At 38.5% G+C, this 22407-nt stretch overlaps 1 protein-coding gene and 1 long non-coding RNA gene across 5 annotated transcripts in view; one reads left to right on the top strand and one right to left on the bottom strand.

The window, feature by feature from the left end:
- EPM2A (epilepsy, progressive myoclonus type 2A, Lafora disease (laforin)) overlaps positions 1-20824 on the top strand; it is a 39951-nt gene extending 19127 nt beyond the window's left edge. For 2 of the 4 annotated variants that reach the window (XM_040697110.2, XM_040697109.2), the window contains 2 exons: positions 17565-17806; positions 19223-20821. In XM_040697110.2, coding sequence (XP_040553044.1) covers positions 17565-17806; positions 19223-19503 — 523 coding nt within the window. In that variant the 3' untranslated portion in view covers positions 19504-20821. Of the gene's footprint in view, positions 1-17564; positions 17807-19222 lie in introns of all 4 variants that reach the window. The other 2 variants (NM_001031069.2, XM_025148725.3) reach the window with 2 other exon arrangements.
- Positions 4550-16183, bottom strand: LOC121110380. The gene is made up of 2 exons (XR_005858710.2): positions 15872-16183; positions 4550-8042 (listed from the first exon to the last, which is right to left on the bottom strand). It is a non-coding gene; the product is annotated as an uncharacterized LOC121110380 (long non-coding RNA).
- Positions 20825-22407: the final 1583 nt, after the last annotated feature.

The raw sequence follows: 22407 nt of genomic DNA, 5'->3' as shown, positions 1-22407 counted from the left end.
ACTATGGTAATTTAACTACATAAGTTTCAAACAGGATATGGGCAGCAGGACCCAGAGGGGAGCTTAGTGTGCTGCTTTGATATTCTTGTGTTATCTGTTTTTGTGGTTTTTTTTTTTCATTCTGCTGTTCATACGTGATATTTGGAACTGACACTTCCCTGGGAATTATTTCTTTGGAGGAAGTGATTGTTCACAAAATGAGTATTTTGTTAATAAAATGGCAGCAGAGCCCGACTGTTGCTGGCAAGTTGAATGTTTTTCAACACTCTGGTAATGGGTAATATTTTCTTAAAACCACTGTTCCCTTTTTAAACGGATCTTTTCATAGCTGTGTTGCTGCACAAAATAATTTCCTTCTCTTGTAAGAAAAGCTTAAAACCCAGGAGCAAAACCCAGGAACCCTGTGTGGGGAAAAAAAACCTGAGGAGTAAACATACTTATTTGTTCTGTTTTTCTCTGCAGGATAGAACAGACAAATGTTGATAGTCTAGCGAGTATGAATTTTATGTGGGGATCACTGTTAGGGAGCAAAACCTATTGGTTTCTTTTTCTGTTTTACTGAGCCTTCCTGTCCCTTGCCAGTATTTCTTCTGACCGTCTTCAGCCCTTTCTCTTGCTTCTTTAGTCTTTAGCATTCAGGCGGTCAGTGAGAGAGTAAAGCTCTGCATTTATTGGGATGCAATTTGCTGGTGGTGCTGGCTGTGAATGAAATTGCTTGAGATGGTGAAATCCTGCTCCATTTAGCTCACAGTTGGGCTGCGGGCAGGGAGGGAGGCAGCGCAGTGCTTTCACCAAAGAGGATGTTCCAGAGGTCTCCCAGATATTTATTTCTCATTATCTTTTACATGCATTTGTCAGGTCCACTGTAATCGCTGGTGTTTCTTAATATAGTTTATCTCAAGATAGCAGAAGCTCTTTTTCAAATTGAGAGATTGAACACTCAATTTTCTTGCTTTTTTTATTTTTTAATTTCTCAGGAAGGTGGGAATTCAGATACTCAGACATTTTGTTGTTATTCAAAGAATATCACCTAAAAAAACCTCAGAATTTACAACCAGCAAAACAGTTGAGCCTGGGACTTGGCATTTGCCATGTAGGCTGTCCCTGCATCACCTTTCTGTGGTCTCCACAGTTACAGTTCCTGGGCCAGTCCAGCCCAGCTGGCTCTTACAGAGTAGTAAGAGAGAAATCTGAAGGAGTTTTCAGCCCCAAACGGGAAAAGTGACGCCACCAGATATGAGGAGTGCTCCAAAAGTAATTCCTCCGATTTTGATGTTCTCCCACAACATCAGGCAGATGTTGGCAGTATGGCAGTAGAGGTTGAACCTTCCTGCCAGTATTCCATTATGTGTAGTTGCTGTGTGACAGATGGCAGCAGAGGGGCAGTCTGACACAATCACATCTGTTATGGAAGTGCAGATGAAGCAAAGGTGTGGTTTTCCATTCCAGAAAAAATTGCACCCATTGACATTTATTGACGCTTGCTGAACATTGGTGCAGACAAACCAGCGGATGTGAGCAGAGTGAGGCATTGGGTGCTGTGTTTCAGCAGTAGAAATGGCAATGTGAAAAGCAAGCTGCAATCTGGGTGACCATGCATATTTTAACAAGCATGGCATGCAGGCTCTTGTTTATTGCTGGCAAAAATGCGTAGCTAATGGTGGTGACTATGTTGAAAAACAGTGTTTTTTAGCTGAATATTTGCTCTATCAAATAGTGATATTCTGTTCTTTGTATCTGTTGTAGTTTCCAATAGATAGAAAGTATTACTTTTGGAGCTACCTACTTAGTTTATTTCCACCACATTGTTTGGTGTTTACTTGCTGAGTATATACTTTAATTCTGAAACCAGCAACCTCAAAGTCATAACATCTGAAAAAAAAAAACAAGAAAAACCAACACTGCTTTCTTGTTTCAATATAAATGAAATGGGAAAATTGTAAAAGATACTTCATTTAAAAGAGTAGCAGTCTGAAGGTATGAAATTACAATTTCTACATCTATCTTTAATTTTTCTAAGTGCTGATAGACTTAAAACAAGCTTTCATGCTTGAATGCTCTAGATGCTTTCTTAAAAAGATCCTCCATACAAAAATATGGGGAATTCTACTTAAAGAATAAAAAATTACTTATTAGGAAGGAAACTTGTATGTAGCTCTAGTCTGTTTGAAGTTTGTCTCAGAAGCTTAACTATTTTATTTCCCAGAAGCAAGTAAACATTATCAAATTGCTGCTGTATTTTCCTGTGTATAATTTACTTTCTGCAAGAAAAAAACAAAACCAAAGAAATAAATTACGTTTGTCTTCCTAGGAAGCATATTAAGAGGCTGTACTGAAAAATCTCTTGTTCCCTCCTTTTATCCTTCTACTTTGGGAAATTTAATTTCAGGGAGTCAGGTACATAATCCATGACACTGTTCATGAGTTTAATGTGTGTCCTCTTGTGAACTAAGATGATAAATTGAGTCAGGTGTCATGAAGGTTACCAAATTATAAGAAATATGGATTTCTTCTTTCTTGGCTCAAAAGATACAGTGGTTTGTGAGCTTAAAGGAGATGTCTTTCACTTTGATATGAAAAACCTGCTAATGAAAAAAGATGATTTTAAGCATGCAGGAAGAGGGAAAAGGGGAAATATGCATTTCAATTTTAATACAGAGACACGAACATGGAATATAAATTAGATCATCAGTGAAGTAGAATGTTGATATTTTTTCTGTCTACTTTATCTATCTATCTATTTACCTTCCTACCTACTTACCTGTCTACCTGTCTACCTACCTGTAGTTTAAAGTAATTGAGTGAAGAATAGTGTTGTGGCTTAACGTGGCAGGAAGTTGAGCACCACACAGTCGTTAACTCACTCTTCCCCCTTTCCAGTGGGATGGGGATGAAAACAGAGGAAAAAAAACCACAAAGTATAACTCATGGGTTGAGATACAAACTATTTACTAAGACAGAAAAGGAAGAGAAAAAAGAGAACAGTAACAATAATTATATATATCTACAAATAGACGAAACAAGTGATGCACAAGCAATTGCTCACCACTCACTGACTGTCGTGGTTCTATGATTTTTGGTTATTGGTATTCCACATCATAACATCATGCAGTGCACTGGGAGTTAAAGAGCAAATGCTCTAGTTCCAGGTACTCGTCCGGAAGAGAGGAATAACTACGTTCCCCAGAAGACTGTTCGAGTACTGTTATCATTTCTGCTCAGGGGAACAGATATAAGGCCTGTAGGTCACCTGACCTGAGTCTTCCCTTTCGTCTTGTCTCGTGGTGCTCGCTTTCAGGTCATCTCGCTGCTGCTCCCGACTGCATGCAAGGCTTCAGTATTAGTGTAAGGCCTTTAGGTCTCGGACAATCCTCCTCTCAATTATATTTGATTTTATTAACAATTATATTGAATTATATTGTATTATAGTGTGTTATCATGCATTCCAATACTATATTTAGTAAATTCGTTTGCTTATCCTCAGATCGTTGCCGCTGTTTTTTTTAATTATTCTTTTTTTGTGGGGGGTCCCCTGTTTCCCTTTTCTGGAGGAGTGGATTTTGCAAAAAAAAATCCCTCTGCCCCACTAGTCACGGAACCGGGCCGGACCAGCCTGTAAACTGGTGACACTGACCAATGCCCAGCCAACTCCCCACCATTTTTCAAGGTTTTTTGTTTGTTTGTTTTCTTTTCTTTTCTTTTTTGTATGATGTCATATGTCATGGAGTGTTCTTTTGGCCAGTTTAGGTCAGGTGTCCTGTTTCTGTCCCCTTCCAGCTCTTCATGCTCCCTCAGCTCCCCCTTGCTGGAAGGAAGAATCACAGCTGTCCCAGCTGAAACCAGGACAAGCAGAAGCAGAATGGCAGCATTCATGTGCAAAATTCACTGATCAGCCTTGGGCCAGGGGCAAGACTCTCCAAGGCTCTGTCTTTCAGTTTAGAGGTAGGATGTGCTGGTGTTGAAGTTTGTGGGTTTCTTAGAACCTTTTTATTTAGTTTATCTAGCTTCTCCAGGGCTGTCTTTTCAAAACTCTTCAGAATAATTATAACCTGTGTCTTCATTGTCTCAAGATGGAAGTCTGATGAGGAGAACACATGATTTCCTTCATAGTTTCCTTAGTGTTCTTCTTTCTGTTGCCAGGCTGCCAGCTAGAAGGGTCGGCCTTGTGTAGACCATTCCTAAACATGACATTAACTATTGCTTTCACTGCTGAAGACTGAATTGCTGGGCTTCCTTTCACACCAAGTTGCTTCAGTCTGGTAAAAATAAAAGAGGAAAATCCTCATAAATATTGATGGTCTAGGTAGAAGGCTATCCAGTACTGAATAAAGTTTTACGAAGTTATGCTTCAGCTGATAACACAAACTCATTTGCAAGAACTTTAGTAACAGTAGCTGATTTAATAGGTTCATTCAAGTGCCTACAATTAAATTCTCCAGTGATACTGTAATAATACTCCAATCTCAAAAATGATACTGGTAGGAAAAGTAATAAAGCTGGAAAAATGTTAGTTTAAAAACTTAGACAACCTGTAGTATTTGTTGTTCAAAAAAAAAAAAAAAAAAACCTGCAGAATTGTTCATTTATAAAATTTCAAGTTAAAATTTTTCACCTTCCTACAGCTCCTCCAGGAACCAGGAGAGAAAATACAGAGCTAGTCTTGCCTTTCCTGAATTGTGCTAGTAGATGAGTTAGCTTGAGTCCTGAAGCAGGATAGTTGTTTTTGGAAGCTCTCTGCAGCTGTACTGTGCTAACTCAGCTCCTCCTCTCTAATCTGTGCAGCACTCCAAGCATGCTCTGCAAAGATGCTTTCTACAGCTCCCTCCCTACATTTGCCTTTCCATCTATTATTCAGACCCTGTATGCAGACCTGGGAGTTGAGATTACTATAACACTCTGCTGTCTGCTTGACTTTTAAGTACTAGAGATGTTGTTTATGTCAGGGTGACGGGTGCAGACAAAGTTAACTTTTTTAGTATTATTATTTCTCTTAATTTTCTAGGACTTGGTGAAGGCTAATTAGGCTGAAAAGTGTGCCTTTACACACAAAATCAGGAAAAAATGAACAGAAAAGAGATTGTTGTAATAGAGTTTTGTTATAGGTTAGCAACTCATTCACCACGGTTATTAATCTCAGGTTTATGATCTAGTATCAAGGTATTTTAGCTAAAATTAAGTTTACTGGCAGTTTAGTATGATATTACCAGATAGCCATTGTCACTTTGACTAGACATTTTTTGTGGGGGATTACTCTTCTAGATATTTGAGACCAATTATGATGATGAATTGATTCAGTTTTTCTCAAATGGTTTTCCCCAGTCTGTGGTACTCTAGACTGCACCTCTCCCTCTTTTAAATGAACATAAATGAACAGTTGAAATGTTGGAAATTCTGGATAAATAATTTAACTGGAATGAACACAGGTGCAATATCCATCAGGACTGTTGTGTTTAGATGGTACCAGGAGAAATGGGTGTGCTTTTTCCTCTGACTGTGTCCTAGCTCTGAGGACATTCCAGTACACTGCGTGTGTGTACATATTGCCATTTGGATCACAAAACACTGAAAAAATGTAAAAGATATTTTTACTAACACTTCTCAGGTACTAACTTAAAGTTCGTCCATAGGGATTTAAGTCAACTTTGTTAAGATGCTTTAACTTACAGATGCCAGCAGTGGCATCATTCCTGTTACTAAGCATTAATGTTAGAAATTCTCATTCCTTTTGCCAGGGGATTCATGGCTCATTACTGTCTGGCTTAGTTTAGCAGCCTGTTGTTCTTGCGTTTCTAAGTATTTGTTCTAATTCAAAACAAATGGGAATGTTGGCAACCCGATGGAGACATATGTAGGAAGTAACCATTGGCAGCCAGTTATGAAACAAGATTCTAAAACTGGAGCATTTAAATATGAATCCCCACAAGCCAACCGAGCAGTCATTTCCAGAATGAGGTCCTGAGATTGTTCAGTGCAAGCTTTGGAACTTGCTTCTCTTCTCAGGCTGTATTTTTGCAATTGGCACTTTGTTTGCTTCAGATAGTGTTTATACAAAGGAGGTCATGAGAAGAGTCATTCCCTGCAAAGGCAAATACTGCCTTCTGCTGCATTCAGTGTGCTCCTAGGAATCAGCAGAAACTTCATGTGTATGTTTGAAAACCAGTACTGACTGTATCCTGTAAGGCTGGATCTAGATATCTTGCAAGGCATCAGTGTGCAAGATCAGATCATGTTCTTATTTTCACAGCATCTTATCTTCATGATAGAAGAACATAGTGAAGTATGACATAAAATATTTCACTTTGAACACAGGGAAGATAAAATTTTATCTTGCATAATTTAATTTTGGTCATGTGTGTAAAGTCTTGTATGACCAAGTTGTTTTAGATCATTTCTAGAACAGAGATAAAATAGATTATTAAAAATGCATGAGATATAAATTCATTGGCTTCAAGCTTCTTAATGGAGTGAGGTGAATGAGAAGATAGAAAAGTTTATTTCCCTGTATAGATAGCAGTGTACTGTGAACTTAATGAGAACAATTCCACTGAATTCACTGGAGCATGCCCATTTATCCCTGAGGCAGAATTAAGTTTCATTTATCTATTATTGTGACAGAAGAGCAAAGATAGTTTACGGTTTCTTTTGCACTCAGTTTCTCAAGGGGGATGAATCTGGGGCATGTTCTAGTCCTCCCATGGAAGAGGTCAGATGTATCAGGCTGGTTTTTCAGTTCTCTCAATAATTAACCTTCGAAGTAATGATGTAACCCCTGTTAATGGGAATACATTTCCTCATCTGTGTTGTCTTCTTCAGATAAACTTCATGGTCCTCAGATACCCCATAAAAAAAAAAAAAATCCCTCAGACTTCTGATTGGAAGAACTTTACATCTTCTTTGTGTCATGAGTTCAGTGGGAATGACAGATTTGGTTTTGCCAATTTATTTAAATATGGAACATTATTTTTGTTTTTGGATTCTCTAACATGAGATATGCCCTCAACACAAACTGCAGTGGAAAGCAGAGATACCTGAGCTTGGAATAAACGAGGGCGTCTTCCAGAGGCTATGTAGCAGTCATGTCACTGAACTTGTAGGGAAGTAAATTTGCTTGCAAAGAACTTTGTACTTCCATAGCTCGTCTAGCTCTAGTGTCTGAGATAGATGGCGTTGTTAAATTAAGACAGAGAGAGAATGTACTGCTATTTGTGAAAAGCATTTGGGAATTAGTACAAGGGAGGAAGAATTTTCTATAATATCAAATGGATATTAATTGGTTCTGAATTTGGATTGTAAACTAGAACAATATTTCTGACATCAAAGGAATAGTAGCTGAACTCTGGCATGACCTTTCAAATAGGACAAGGATTACAAGGAACCTAAATTATTTAAAGATGGAGCTTGATAAGTAAATATAAGTAGTGATCCCAGAGAGGGAGATTAAGAGGATTGTAGTGTCATAGATCATAGGCTCAAAGAGACCTAAGAAAACATCCAGTCCGTTTTCTTGCTCTGACTTAGTCTCAATTATATTTAAATAGTTCCAAGTTTATCCAGTGTGCTCTTACATATGATCTCATCTCAGTTATGAGATTCTACAGCCCATTCTTTCATTCAATTAACTCACTATTCTTGCCATTAAAATGTTTTCCTAATGTTAACTAAAGTCTCCTGAGCTTGCCATTTAAGTTCATTTCTTGTCCTCTCCACATCAGACATGAAGCACAAATTACTATCCTGCTTCTTTGTGGCTGTTTCTTATATGCTTGGAAACTACTATCCTTTTTCACAGAATCACATAATAGATGAGGTTGAAACATCTCAGTATTTTTTGGTTTACCATTAACAATAAATCTACTTTTTTGTTATGGCTGTTAGCTAAGCAGATGGTTCCCATTCTGTCTTTGTGCAGTTGATTGTTCTTGTCGGTTGTTCTCTATTTCTTCTTGCTCTTCTAAAGTACTTAATATCTTTGTGGAAAGTTTCTCAGCTTTCTTCAGATTATTGTTAGTACCTCAGACTTCTTGTCCGACTGCTGTTGTTTCCTGGTAAAAGATTTGAAAGGATCCCTTGTAAGTATTTGCTGATTACATTTATCACATTACATTTATAACATCTTTAGGTAGCTAATCCCCTGTTCTATGATTTCTGTGAATAAAGTAATGAGAAAGTTTTATGCCTATTTGATGTGGCTTCTTGAATGATACTGACTTTTTCTAAAGTATCAGAGACTAAGAGTGGTTGTTCAGTGTGGCGGGAGAGTTTTGTAGTTGGTTAACTTTCTGTGCTTCCATGCTTTTGATGTTAAGCTGCACAGGCTCAGTTTGTGGTCCAGAGAGCACTTATGCTTGAGTCAGAGTAACAGAAACTGCAAGGCTGTGTGTACAGTAAGAAATAACACAGTGGAATAGGAGTGTCTCCTCACACCTCTTATTACATGCACTGCCAGAAGACTTCAAATTAACATGGCTTTCTAGCATACACAACACTGACCTTTTGTGTTTCACACATGCTGGCATATCAGTGGCCCTGATTACCTGTGTGAAACCTTAGTTCTGCTCCTATTTTATGTCATTTCTGAGTGACGCTGGTACCATCTGCTGCTTTGTTTAGGCATCTGTTAGAAGGTATTGGAATGACTTGAATTTTACTCAGGTGGATGCTTCTTTATCCTGTGTTCCTAGTGCATTCAAAGCTCGAACAATCCATAGAGCAGGCATAGCCTACAGGCTTTTCCCACAGTTAGAATCCACCAGAAGATTATGAATGAGGTGGAAAGCTATGCTTAGACATTAGTATGGTTGTGCTTTGTCCTGTAGTCATCATACCACCAGCTGTAGATCACAGAATCGTAGAATGGCTTGGGTTGGAAGGGACCTTAAAGATGATCCAGTTTCAGTCCTCCTACCATGGGCAGGGTTACCACCTCTAGATCAAGCTGCCCAGGGCCCCATCCAGCCTGGTCTTGAACACTTGCGGGGATAGGGCATCCACAACTTCTCTGGACAACCTGATCCAATGCCTCACTACCCTCTTAGTAAAGAATTACCTCCTAACATCTAACCTAAATCTCTCTTCTTTTAGTTTAAAACAGTTCCTTCTTTGCCCTATCACTATCTGCATGTGTAAAAAGTTGATCTTCATCTTTTGTATAAGCTCTCCTTAAGTACTGGAAGGCTGCACTGAGGTCTTCCCAGAGCTTTCTCTTCTCCAGGCCCAGTTCTCTCAGCCTGTCTTCATAGGAGATGAGCTCCAGCCTTTTGTTCATTTTTGTGGCTCTGCAACACGGGCTGGTGGGTGAAGAGAAGGCAACTACAGCCCTTTTGTACCATCATCCCTGTGTCGCAGAAATCTTCTAAGTCCCTGTGCTACTGGAACTGCTTTGTGTCAGAATGCATAACCTTATATTTTAGGTATCACTCTGGTATTTTTATTAGCTGTTTTCATTTTAGCACATTGTCAGCTTAATTTCAATTCTTAGGGCTTGTTTGCTCTGCATATCAGTAAATAGGGTACTTTAATGCTACATTCATACGATTGTGAGCATGGAATAAATACAATATTATTAAGCTTAGCACTCGGGACTTAAGTGCTTGAGAAACTTTGCATATTGCTAAGCTGACAAAGTGTTGTGCTAAGGTGATAAAAGCAGGTGTTTCTTTTTAGTTGCCAAGTATGCTCCCTTGTGAGAAGCTAGATAAGTAGTCCAAATTACATCTAAGAAGAACATTTGCCCGAGCTTAATTACTTTTCATCACAGTGCCAAATCAGAAATAGAAAAAGTAAAACAAAAACAACAAACCAAACCGCCCTGAAAATACACTGTGGTCTGTTTAATTCTCCTCATTTCAAGCCCTGTGGTGGAATTCTTAACTTCAAAATAAACTGCACACTTTCAGTGATAGAGCAGAGCAATTTGTATGATTTATTCTGTGTTTGGCATTTAGGTAAAAGTAATTTTTTGTTCAAAAATATAAGTAGTTATTACAAGATGTGCAGCTGTGTCATTTCAGCAGGATATATTTTTATCACTAATCAGCACTTTTCTGTGAAGATTCTGCTAATGTTACAGCCATTTAACCCATCTTTATTGAGAAGGGTGATGTTACTAAGCTTAGCAATTAGATATTGGTGTTTTGTGAGTTAAACTTTACTGTCATCAAACCTCGCTCTCCTACTGTGGCCAGTAGTGTTTGCCTGCGTGGTGGGCCTCTGAGTGCATCGGACTGTGTTCATTCAATCCTACTTAAGTCAAGCCTCTCATCACAAAGCCTCCGTCAGCTTTTCTTCTGCAAGGAGACTTCATCAGTAAGTCAGCAGGAGAAGGGATTAAGACCACAGTAATTTACCCATGTGCCCTCTGTGATGTGCAATGAATTGTCAATGTCATAACCCCTCAGATCTGCATTATTATGTCATATTTTAGTGGCAAAGTGTCATTTTGGTGAGAGATGTCCTTTATTTAAAGAGAATGGAGTGAAGTCAGAATTGTTGTACAAGACCAAACCAGGGATTTGTCTGCTTTGACATCTACATATGTTGTCAGTATTTTAGGGAAGTAGCAAGAAAACAAACAAACAGAACACCCGCCCCCCCCCCCCCCCCCAAAAAAAAAAAAATACCTGCCTGTCTTTCTTATCTCTTAGCAGTTGCTGTGTAGGTGAAGCTATATGGAAGCTGAGATTCTTTACCTTGTTTATGTAGATAGGGCCACTTGATTTCTCTCTCCAATTTCCTTTATCCATAAGCTATAATCTAATTCTCTCTTAAACATTCTGCATTCTTCATCTGTTTTCATATGGAATTATTTTCTTGGTAGTAGATTGTATCTCCTGTATTTTGACTGTTTTCATTTTTCTGTATCTTTCCTGATACAGTACAATAGTTAACAGAAGGTTCAAACTTTTAGCGCATAGACTGAGATCACTGATTTGATTATTTGGTTATTATAAATTTTCTATCACTTTCAGTTCACTTCTTTGTACAGGCTAACATTACTACTTTGAAGCAACACTTAAACTAAGCATAACTTCTAGAATGCACTGTTTCCTTTTGGAATTGATTATAGTTAACTTAAACCCAAGTGATGGGTATGAGTGGCTGAGATCATTTATTCCAATATGTATTCTCGTGATGCATCTATCAACTGTGAATCTCATCTGCTCTTTTGTTGCATATTCATTTAGTTTTATTTGATACCGGTGGCAGTTGTAACTAATAAGATCTTAAATAATTCTCTTCCAGGGAGATTTTGCTCCATTCTTGAGTAGCCTCATCTCTTGTGAGAGATCTTAGCTTGGAAATGGAATTTCTTGTTGAACACAGATCAATAGTGTCATGCTGTAAAAGGACAGTCAGAGAATTATACATAGGAACATAGCCTTCGGGCACAAGAAATAACTGGTTTTTGGTTCTTCTCTGAACTGGTAGGGCTTCTTTCCCGTATTGGGAATAGCATCTTAAGAAAGATGTTGATCAGCTGGAGAGTCCAAAGGCAAACAGGAATCGCTGAATACTTTGAATATATAACAAGCAAGGAAAGATTGGATTTTATTTCATTTTATTTTATTTTAGCATGAAGGCACGGCTGTGTGGGTGTGTCTTAGTAATTTTCAGATATGTAAGATTTTAAAGACTGAACTATTCATATTGGACATTAGGAAAATATTTCTGGAGTCAAGGATAGTCATCAATGTATTTTTACATATCAAGCCACATTTGAAAGTGCAGTCAGTGTGGTCATCTGAAAACCCTTCTTTGCTTGTAAATGCACGCCAGGACTTCAGATAGGAATCTAAGTAACAGGAAGCCTGTTTGAATTCTAGCAAGCAATCAGGAGAGAAGAGCAAGTAAGGCCCAGGAAAGAGGTGTCTTATTTGATGCTTCGGGGAAGATGCATGTGTATTTTAAAATAAGCTGCAATGTGTATTAAAAAAAATGCCAGTGGCAAAAGAGTGAGCACATACAGCATAATAGTTAAGGGTCATGATGATCTGGTGGTATTACTGTTTAATATGAAGTGCCTTGTCACAAGGCAGAGGGTGGAGAAAAGATGAAAGAGTCATCTCAGCTACAACTGCTAAGATATCCTATATTCACATTTGGAATATGCCCAAAGCAATACTTCTGGAGATCTCTTATCTGTCAAGTAAGTGGGAGGGAAAGAGAGGTAGGAATTTTTTCTTACATCCCTCACTCTTCCTTTATTTCTCACCAGACATTTAGTCATTAAACTAGTTTAAACTTGGCTAAAACTAAAAAGTTTCAGTGCAGTCTTTTGATTCAGACAGATATTTTCCATTGAAAATCAACCTTAATAAAAATTTGTCTCCAGATTTGATGCACTGTAATTTGAAGCAGTTTCCAGTAGTTACTGAGCTGCAAATGCATCTCTAACTGAGTTGTACTTCAGGCCTAAGTTCCCCTTGGACTGCTTGCTTGTACTGGTATCAGGGTAACAGCACCACATCAGTGCAAAACCATATCTCATAGAAGCACCTCAAAATGCTGGGGGTAAATTAACTTAATTGTATATGTTATTTCTATGGGAATGCAAAATAAGTTCTGCTGCAAGTTGCTTGTAGCCATAGTTGCATGCTACACCTTTACGAAATCAAAGCCTTTAGGGAGAGCACAGCCAATTTAATCATGCTTTTTTCTTGTTTCAACTAAATTGCTCTTCCCTGTTATGCGTGTATATTAATACTCATAGAATCATATAATTGCTCAGGTTGGAAAAGACCTTCAAGATCAAGTCCAACCTCATTCTAACCATAATACCCTAACTAGCAACCCTCCACTAAATCATGTCCCTGCTTGTCAGCAGATTCTTGATGGGATCTAAGTAGTAGATGGGACTGTAGCACAGACAACCAAAGTGAATTGCAAGCTTTAACATTGGGCTACATCTTGAGCTGGCGCTAAGGGATGACCATCTCTTTTCATTTAAAATAACCTGCTGGATCTTGATCAAAAATGTTATCAATATAAACAAACAGAGTAGCTAATGGATCGCTCTCTGTTGCCAATAACCAGCTAGTGAAAAAAACTCTAGTTTGATGAAGTCCTCTTTCTTGATTAAATCTTGCAACTATACGGCTAAATGGACATTTGCAATATTGTTCCTGATAGATGTTCCAATGAAATGTGTTCCCCAAAGGATTGAATCCTACACTTTTCTGTAAGAGCTGTGACTCCCAAGAAGAGCTGACTGATCTTAGGAGACTTTATAAGATGACTGCTCCTAGTGCACTAATGATTCAGCGGATCTGGAAACAGTACCTGAGTCATTCTAGTTTACCGCTCAGCATTTTAAGGAAAACCGAAATTCAAGTCTGTTTGATTTAAACCACCAACAATGGCATTAATACAGGAGCTTCTTCAGAAGCAGCGTAGACATCAATGTGTGAAGGAGCAGCTGGATGCGGTAGCTCAGTACCTTCCCCTGTGACAGGTCACCCGTGCTGTGAACCAGAGCCCCACAGCTGCTGGACTGGTTTTGTGCTGCCTGCGGAGGTCTGGGATTGAAAGGTGCAGTGCATCATTCCTTGGGTACATTTCTTCTAGTCTGAAAATGACAGTCTGCACCGTTAAAAATTAAAGTATCAGAATGCTATTCTTTCATTGCCTCAGACTCATTTTCTCCTTGCGGATGGGGAGACCATTTGTGTATGCATTGGTTAAAGGGGATGCATTTATTGTTCCAGATGCATTCTTAGTGAATAGTTACAATTTAATCTAAGCTGTGCAGGGTCCTGGGGGAAGCAACCAAGTGCAATGTATATATGCATCATTAAAAATAATTTAAGTGTGATGACAGCTGGAAAATAATCATACAAGTGATTTCAGGGTGTTCCATATTTATTCCTCAGTAATGATACATTGCTATTGGGTTTCTCAGTTTATAAGTCAAAATGCAGTATTTTTTAACATGTCAGCCTTTAGTCTGGGATTTGTAAGTCAAGTAAATTCCATAGATACCTGTCTCATATTTTGTTGTTTTTACCACATTCCACATTTGTTCATTCACTTAATCCCCCAAAGTCCTCTTGAGGTAAGTAAATATCATGTTCACGTTCCCACTGGGAAACTGAGGTGTAAGGCAGGATGAAATAAACTTTGCAGAAAGCAGCTTTAAAGAAACAGCTTTTAGAAAGTCTGTAGATGTTTGACTGCCAGGTTAGCTGAACGTTTTGATGTTGCTCTAGGTAGTTTCTCTATTGCTAAACTGTGACTGAATTGACCGTGTCTTCTGAGTCCAGGCATGGCAAACTATCTTTAGTAACAGGGAGTTCACATGTACAATGACAAAGTGATATTTTAATATTAAAACAGAATTCTAGGTAAAAGTTTTTTTGAACACCATCTTGTGATACTTAGGGAATATGAAAAGGGCTAATGACTGAGAAGAATATAGATTTACCAATCACACAATCCCTAAATGTGTTTTTTTTTTTAACTGCACGTAAGGATCACTTAATCTACTGCTGGAAAACAACCACATGAGCTGGAAAGCAGCAGCTGTTGAGCAGCTCAAAGCAGTTTGCATGACAGTTGAAGGGAGAAAATGAGAGATCTTTCTCATGCCAGGTGCTCCATTGCTACCATCCAGTTAGCTGCTACTGAAGTACAATGGCAGCTTAAAGAAGTAAGGACGCACTGGAAAAAGAAACTAAAATTCTTTAGTACTAATGTAAGAGATGAAAAAGTGAAATCAACACTTTCCTGGTCCTCGGCACAATCAAGGTCTCAGTAGGGCTGTCAGTAATCTCTATATAAAACACAGCTGCTAAACACTTCATTAGTTGCCATGCTTGTGTTAGCACCAATCCTTTCCTTCTGATAAAAGACTGAGATAAGGTTTGAACCGGCTAAAGCCAAATGGAAATATGGGTACTGTGGAGCTATCCCAGGACTTTGATATGAATTGGCCAATAGGAGAGCTCTGCCCTTCTGTTCTGTGTGGGGACTGTTTTCCTGGAAAAAGAGCAGTTAAGCCATGCCCAGCAAAACCAAGACTTTACAGTCATTGGAACTGGATAAATAAGAGCCTTGAATATCAAGATCAAAGCTTGGTCTTGATGCTGTCAAAGGCAAAACTCTCTGATCTATTCAGAAAACCAGTAGGTGGGAGATATTTGTATTAGATACATGGATATTGCAGTTGTTCTGGTCATTCCAAATGCCACCACTGGTCTGGTTAATTATAGGGGAACGGTGTGATAAAAACCTAGTAAACCCATCAGTTGCTCAGTAAATATGATTATTATTGTTAAATATGGAAGGTCTGTCACAAACCAGAATTTTAGACTGAAAAAACAGAATAAATAAGTGGTATGTATTGGTCTTGTGGATAGTGCAGCAATGATGTTCTCCAACTAAATAATCACTGGGGAGAAAATTGTTAGGCATTACTTTACTTGTAAGCAGGACTATTACCCAGAATTTTATTTCTCTCAGGAATTCATCACTCCTGATTTAATCAAATGCTAGAAAATACAATTTTGCTTTCCTGTCAAGTAACTTATTATATTAGATAATTCCAAAAATATCAAGAAAATGACATGTGTACATCTCCAAGAAAGCCTTTGAAGGAAGGATAGTAAAGTTCTTGCAAGAATATCCTCATATAGTCACAAAGCATTAGCAATATTTCCATTTTTCTTTCAAACAACAGGTTAAAATGGTCATTAGCTATATAATGTATTCATCCCAATTCTCAGGTTTTCACTCACCATCTGTGAGCCAGAAAGCTGAGACTCAGGTGGCAGCAATTGGACCAATCCATGTGATGGGAAAAGGTGTTTCACCAGAGGTGTAACGACAGAAGGATTAGCACTATAGAAAGGTGCTACAAGGGAATAAGATTGCTCACCCATATCAGAAGATTCCAGATTTGCAGGGGAAAGCTTCACCAAGGAGGGACCTCCAGAAAGGGATCCTTCCCCAGTGGTAGTCAGCACACACCCCTTCAATGAGGTCTAAGAGAGGTGCAGCCAGGCTCCATCCCTTCCAGTCACACAGATGAATTGTCTTCCCCTCTTCTCCCAGGGCTGACCGGGTCCTTTCCCCAGGTGTTCCATCAGTGGTTCAGGCTGTGACTTAACAGTTACCATACACAGGTACTGTACCTTGAGATCAGGGTCCTTGCCTCACTGGTGTAGGTGCTGTTGGGACTGTTGGCTGTGTTTGCATAGCTGTATGCTTCTCACTCTGGGTGCAGCTGAAATACAGGAAACAATAACAATAAAACATGCTTTCTAGAGTGCACTTTTATGTTTGACTGTCTTTCCTTAGTAATGTAGCAGGATTTAATCATTGCAAATTGCAGGGCTTAATTAAGTGCTAGTTAACACTTATTACTGTCATAGTCTTATCAAATGGAAATAGCTGCCTGATGACTTAAGGGCTGTTTATATGAGTAACTGTTCCTCAATAAAAATAAGTTTTCCCATTTGTCCCTGAGATTAAAATTGAGGAAGAAAAAAAAAAATCCCTTAAGAAATTTATGGCAGATGTTTTATTTTTGTGGAGCTCATTTTTGGTGTAGCTTGCATTCATTTTTTTGCTGTTAATAAACTTTGCTCAACTATTGAGTATATTTATTGTAGTTTGTGAATTGCATATTCAAAATAGATGTTTATGCATACAGAAAAAATAAATCACTAATAATTTATGCATGTAAATAATCCATTTTAGATACCATAAATATAGTTGTATGTGCAGATTAAATATTCTCATTTGAAAACAAGGCTCTTAATATTCTGTTTATGTAAAAAGTTGTTGGGACATAGGATATTTAATGATAATTATTAGTGGGAGAATGATAGCAGTCTTGAAGTTTGATTTGAAGAAGTACTGGAAATGTGGATGTTTATCTGTTCTAACTGTATCTCTTGAGTTTTCATGAGAAAATATCTAGTTCTTCAAACCTTGAGGGAAACGAGGCTTGTAATTCTGCACTTGGTTCCCCCTGGACTCTGCTAGTGAAGTGAAAAATGAGAAGAAAATTACTAATTAAATTCCTTTTTGAGTTTTCTCACAGAAGAGAAACTTAAGGGTTGTTGGGTTTTATTTCCTTGGGTTTTTTTCATCTTCCCCCCCCCCCCCCCTCTGCCTACTGTCCTCGTTACGGTGGTAGCTACAAAGCTGAAAGAGTTCTGTGATTTGTCTTATTATTCAGATTTGGATCATGTGAATCTGTTAGGTCTCTTTCTTCTCCGTAAATTGCACAAATCTAAAGAGTTCTCTTATTCTAATTTGTGATGTTGGTAAGTTTCCACTGCAGACTGAATGATGGATGCTTTGGGGACCTGTGCTAGTAACTGCTCAGAATTTTTTCTCAGGCTGTCTTCATAGTAGGTTAGGAGCTTGATCCCCAGCATCAACCATTACCAACTAAACTGTAATGAATGAGAAAGCTTCTTACTGCATGAAATGAAAGGTTGTTCTTAAGAGTATTCATGTGATGATGCTAAGCAGGTTTTGAGCTAGAACACCACTTAATTTGGCAGTTTTTACATTCAGATATCTTAATCAAACCCACTGCAATGTCTTCTCCGTGCTAGAATTCTGCCAAACATCTGGCTGGGAAGTTGCCCTCGGCAGCTGGAGCATGTGACGGTCAAGCTAAAGCACGAGCTGGGTGTCACAGCAGTGATGAACTTCCAGACCGAATGGGACATTGTTCAGAACTCCTGGGGCTGCAATCGCTACCCAGAACCTATGAGCCCCGAAGTCCTCATGAGACTGTACAAAGAGGAAGGTCTTGCCTATGTCTGGATGCCAACCCCAGACATGAGCACTGAAGGTAATGCTCAGATCAATCTTGCAGCTAAATTAATAGCAGTAAAACCTTTGAGTTAATAAACTGTTGCTGTCGTGGCTGCCTTTTTTTTCCTTGCATAAATTTTGTGTGAAAATACAGCCAGAACACAGGGATAATTTTTGTTTTATTTACTTTTTCTAGTAGGTGGAGAGGCCATGTAAACTACTTTGTGTCTGGCAGTATATGCGTATTTGAGGTTAAAGCAATCAGACGTTGATAACTGCTTGACTGCTCGTGCTTTCAGCTTGCATTCAGCTTATATAACAAAAATATGTTGTGTAGGTGGAAGACTGCAAGCTTGCACAGCAGGACAGCGTGCCATCCTTGATGGTTAAAAACAGAGAGAGATAGTGCTGTATGTCTGGTGCAGCCGCTCCCTTCTCCAAGCAAATTATTTTTCTTTATCTATAGTATCCCAGTCTGATGAATCTCCATGGAGTCATTTCTATAATTATTTGTAATTGATTTAGAATACCCACAGTGCATTGCATCATAACATAAATTAACATTTTTAATTCCTCTGTTGGAATGCTCGTTTCAAGATCTTGCGTTTAGCCTGCAGGTAGGAAGTGTGTGTTTGGCTGGTAGGCTGCTCACTCAAACAGAGTGAAGTTCGCTGCCACGAACAGGGAGCTGTCACATCAGGAATGGGACATCAGGAAGGACAGGAGACCTTAAGACAGGGATTTGAAAGGGTTTAATGTCAGTGCTTATCTATGCCATGAGGAAAACTTACACTTTGATGTCTGCAGCTTCAATTCCCAGGATAGCAGGGCGAAGTATCAAGAAATACAGTATATACGTCCCTTTGGGAGTGAGAAAGACTGTTCTTAATCATACGCAGACTATTTAACCATATGCTTAGTACTCAATTAGATTGTAGGTGTGTTAAGTTATGAAGGAAGGTGCTCTTCTTTTCTCCTTCCCTCCCTTATGATTGACGTTACTTTCTTCATTACAGTGTTTTGGAAAGCAGTAGTGCATAGGTAGATTTGCAAACCATTGGTGATAAAAAATAAAAAAAACTTTAAAAAATCATTTTTGGATTGCTGACTTGAATTCTATAAAAGATGTACTGCTTGATGTAATTTCCCGCCTTATCTCAGAAAAATAAATATGCCATGCACGTTCAATGTTAATTGGAATGTATATTTAGAAAGGACCGTGGACGTTTTACAAGTTTTGTATTATCTGGATCTTCATTGCAAGAAGAAATGAAGGTTAGAGTAAAAGGTCATTTGGGGGGGGAAAAAAAAAAAAAAAAGGGAAGAAGAAAACAGAAAAATATATAGCATTTTGCCCCTGTGATTTACAGTGCATCAAGCTGTGCACACAAAATCTCTACCATGAACCTGACTTTTTCAAGTGCTAGTGACCATGCCGTGTTTTTATCTTTAGGAAGAATACAGATGTTGCCACAGGCTGTCTGCCTCCTGCATGGGCTGCTGCAGAATGGACACACCGTCTACGTTCATTGCAATGCTGGCGTTGGCAGATCTACGGCTGCTGTCAGCGGCTGGCTGAAGTATGTGATGGGATGGAGCCTTCGGAAGGTGCAGTACTTCTTGGCTTCCAGGAGGCCGGCTGTCTACATAGATGAGGAAGCTCTGATTCGTGCTGAAGATGATTTCTTCCAGAAATTTGGACCTCTTCGTTCCTCATGTAAAGTGGAAGAGTAGAAAAGCAGAAGAGGAAAAGGAAGGTGAAGAGCGATCCTTACATGTGAATCCCAGCAATTAAGAAATCATGAATCAGACTTCTGCCTCTCCTCATCAGATTGCACACTTGTCATAACAGCCCTGAGAATTTTGTTAAGAAGTGCCTTTGAGTGTTTTTCATTTGCATTCTTTAAGGTGATATGATTCATGTTTTTAAGCCGTTTGCTGCAAGTACAAGACCCGAAGCTCTGCGAAAGGAGACTAAGATTCTATTTTAACTATTTGCCTATAGGAACTGAGTGTTAGGGTAGACATAATAAGGCAAGACTTGAAATAAAATAGATACTGTTGGCAGTATTTTAGTGACAAGAAAGGGAAGATGTTCTCAGAAAAACAGGTGTAAGGTTGACTGCGTTATGGTTCAGATTTGGATGGAGCTGAGGATAGTCAAAGCTGCTCAGTTGTTTTAGAGTGTACCTTATTAAAGTATTTTTCAGTAATTTTGTAGAAAAATGGTTTTAATGCGAAAGACCAGAAACTGACTTCATCTGAGTTTCTTGAGCAAAAAGCTAATATCAATTGCAGTCAACTAAGTTTTTATTTTTTTGCCTACGTGGTTAATGTTAAATATTTTAAAAGCTCCCAGCCCTGCTTGGGTAAAACCAGTTTGCTGTAGGATAGGTCCAAGATTGACCAAGGGAGGAAAAACATTCTCTAGGGAACAGAGGATGAAGGATACATAAACATTAGGAAACTAATTTCTATATATTTATTCTTTAATGAAGTCTTTTCTTTTTTTCACAGCCAACTGACTTGTCCCTGTAAAGACCCAATCAGTGCCAGAGTAACATAACTGATAAAATTAGTTTATCTGAATATTTAATATAGAAATGGGTATGAACTGTTCATGGAGAAAGTCCAGCATAATGCAATATGATGTTTTATTTATCTCCTCTTTAATTATCTTCAAAAGAAAAATGGCAATTTTTATTTATTCTAAATGTGTGGTTTTGATCATGACTTCGTTTCTGGTTTATTTCTTTGTTTTTGCTTTGAAGTAACACTGCCTGTTTGGATATGATCTGTTAATGGAGAATGCCCAGCATAATACAGTATGTTTTATTTATCTTCTATTTCAGTAGTCTTCAAAAGGAAAAAAATGTTTAAGTTATTCTATATGAGTAGTTTTGATCCTGATTTATTGTGGGGTTTTTGTTTTTTTTTTTTACATTTTTTTGTTTGCTTGTTTGGTTTTGGTTTTGCTTTGCAATAACAGTGCCTGTTTAGAAAGTGGATGAGAAAAGTTCACAAATTAAATAACATTATGGTGATTCCAGTGGTCCATTTTGTCCTATGTATTTGCCTCTCAATTTCGTACGTAGCAGGAAGGGTGATGACTGACCTCTGTATGGGGGAGAGACCAGCCACTTCAGTGATGGTGATGATGATGATCTGTTACTTGTCTGCTACGCTACGCCAGTTCTGAGGGTCTGCTGTCTGCCCTTCCAAATCAAGCACTGGGAGGAGGAGGATGGCATGAGGAGCAGAAACTGGAGCTTGCTTAAGTTTTACGGTTCTTTTGGGACACAGTTGAAACCCCAAGCTTAAATTGTGTTTCCTTTCAATTTGATGCAACTTGTCTATGGTGACCAACACTTGTGGTTTTGCTCCTGACATTTTATTAGTTTCATAGCTGATTGTATTTCTTTTTTAAAATTCTTGGGACTGAACAGTGCATAACGTGCTGCTCACAAGTGAGTATACAGCTAAGGTATAACCATGCTGCGTTGGCTATTCCTTAATGCTCATTTCCTTGGCAGCTGAAGCAGACTGATGCTTCATGTCTTGAAGTGCAGGAGTTCAAATGATACAGGTAGTATTCAAGGAAGCCCTAGCAAGGGGTTGTTAATTCATTGTTGCCATTTCAGTTTCCTTGTCTGTTAAACTGATAGTGAGCTGTGTCATATACAGATCGCGTTAGCTGATGAAATACGTGAAAACAGCTGTCAATGTCATTTTAACAACAAGTGCAAGGAGTTCTTATGGCTTGTAATCCCTTTGTGCTGATTTGTCGCTTTTTTTCTCATTGCCACCTCTTTGCCTTTTTCATTGAAGGCCACTCTGTCAAGTAACATCCATTAAAAGTTATGTCTGTTGAAAGCCACTAGGAATTTAAATGCTGAAGAGATTATTGGAAGAGGCTACAGTAATAGGAAAAGCAATAATATGAAAATATAATGTATAATTACATGATAGAGCTGCATCTACTGCTTATTTATTAGAATTGCAATTTGCAATATGTTCTGCTGATTGGATCATTAGCTGTTTCCACGTGCTAGATTCCTTATGCTGTTTGGATGCCAGGATGAGGACAGCTCTGTTGTTTACATCCATGTATAGTTTACCAGCGTAGTCATAAAAATGTTGTGATACTTATAGAAGGGCAACTCCCATTGAAATAATAGGACACAGATAAACAGAAATGCTTATTTTACAGTGCACCCAGTAAGCCAAACTAATGTGCAGACATTAACAGGAGCCAGGTAGAAATACTGTTATAAATTGTCATTGAAAAGCATCAGTTAAGGAAAATGGTTATCTGCTCGTAAGAGCATCAGTAGTCTTTGTCCTCTTGTAGCAGTTTTTCACCTTTGCAAGACTGAAGAGGAAAGCAGAACTTGTTACAGAAGATGGGACCATTTATGATTCAGGATACTTATAGTACCTCAGTGTCATTAATAGGTCCAGCAATAGTGTACGTTCTTTCCCAGGGCTATGTACCTGAAGGATCTGAGCACAGCTAGCTCTTACAGGTAATGTTATAACAAACGCAGCCCCTTGATGAATGGGTTGAGCTCTGAGTGGTTTGGTTTCACGAATATTTTGCCTTTTGATATCAGAAAGCAGTTAATGTAGACCTTCTGC

Source organism: Gallus gallus, chromosome 3 (genome assembly GCF_016699485.2).
Source record: "Gallus gallus isolate bGalGal1 chromosome 3, bGalGal1.mat.broiler.GRCg7b, whole genome shotgun sequence".
Classification (NCBI taxonomy): domain Eukaryota; kingdom Metazoa; phylum Chordata; class Aves; order Galliformes; family Phasianidae; genus Gallus; species Gallus gallus.
Note: the sequence above shows the minus strand (reverse complement) of the source record. Positions and strands in the feature narration are given on the sequence as shown.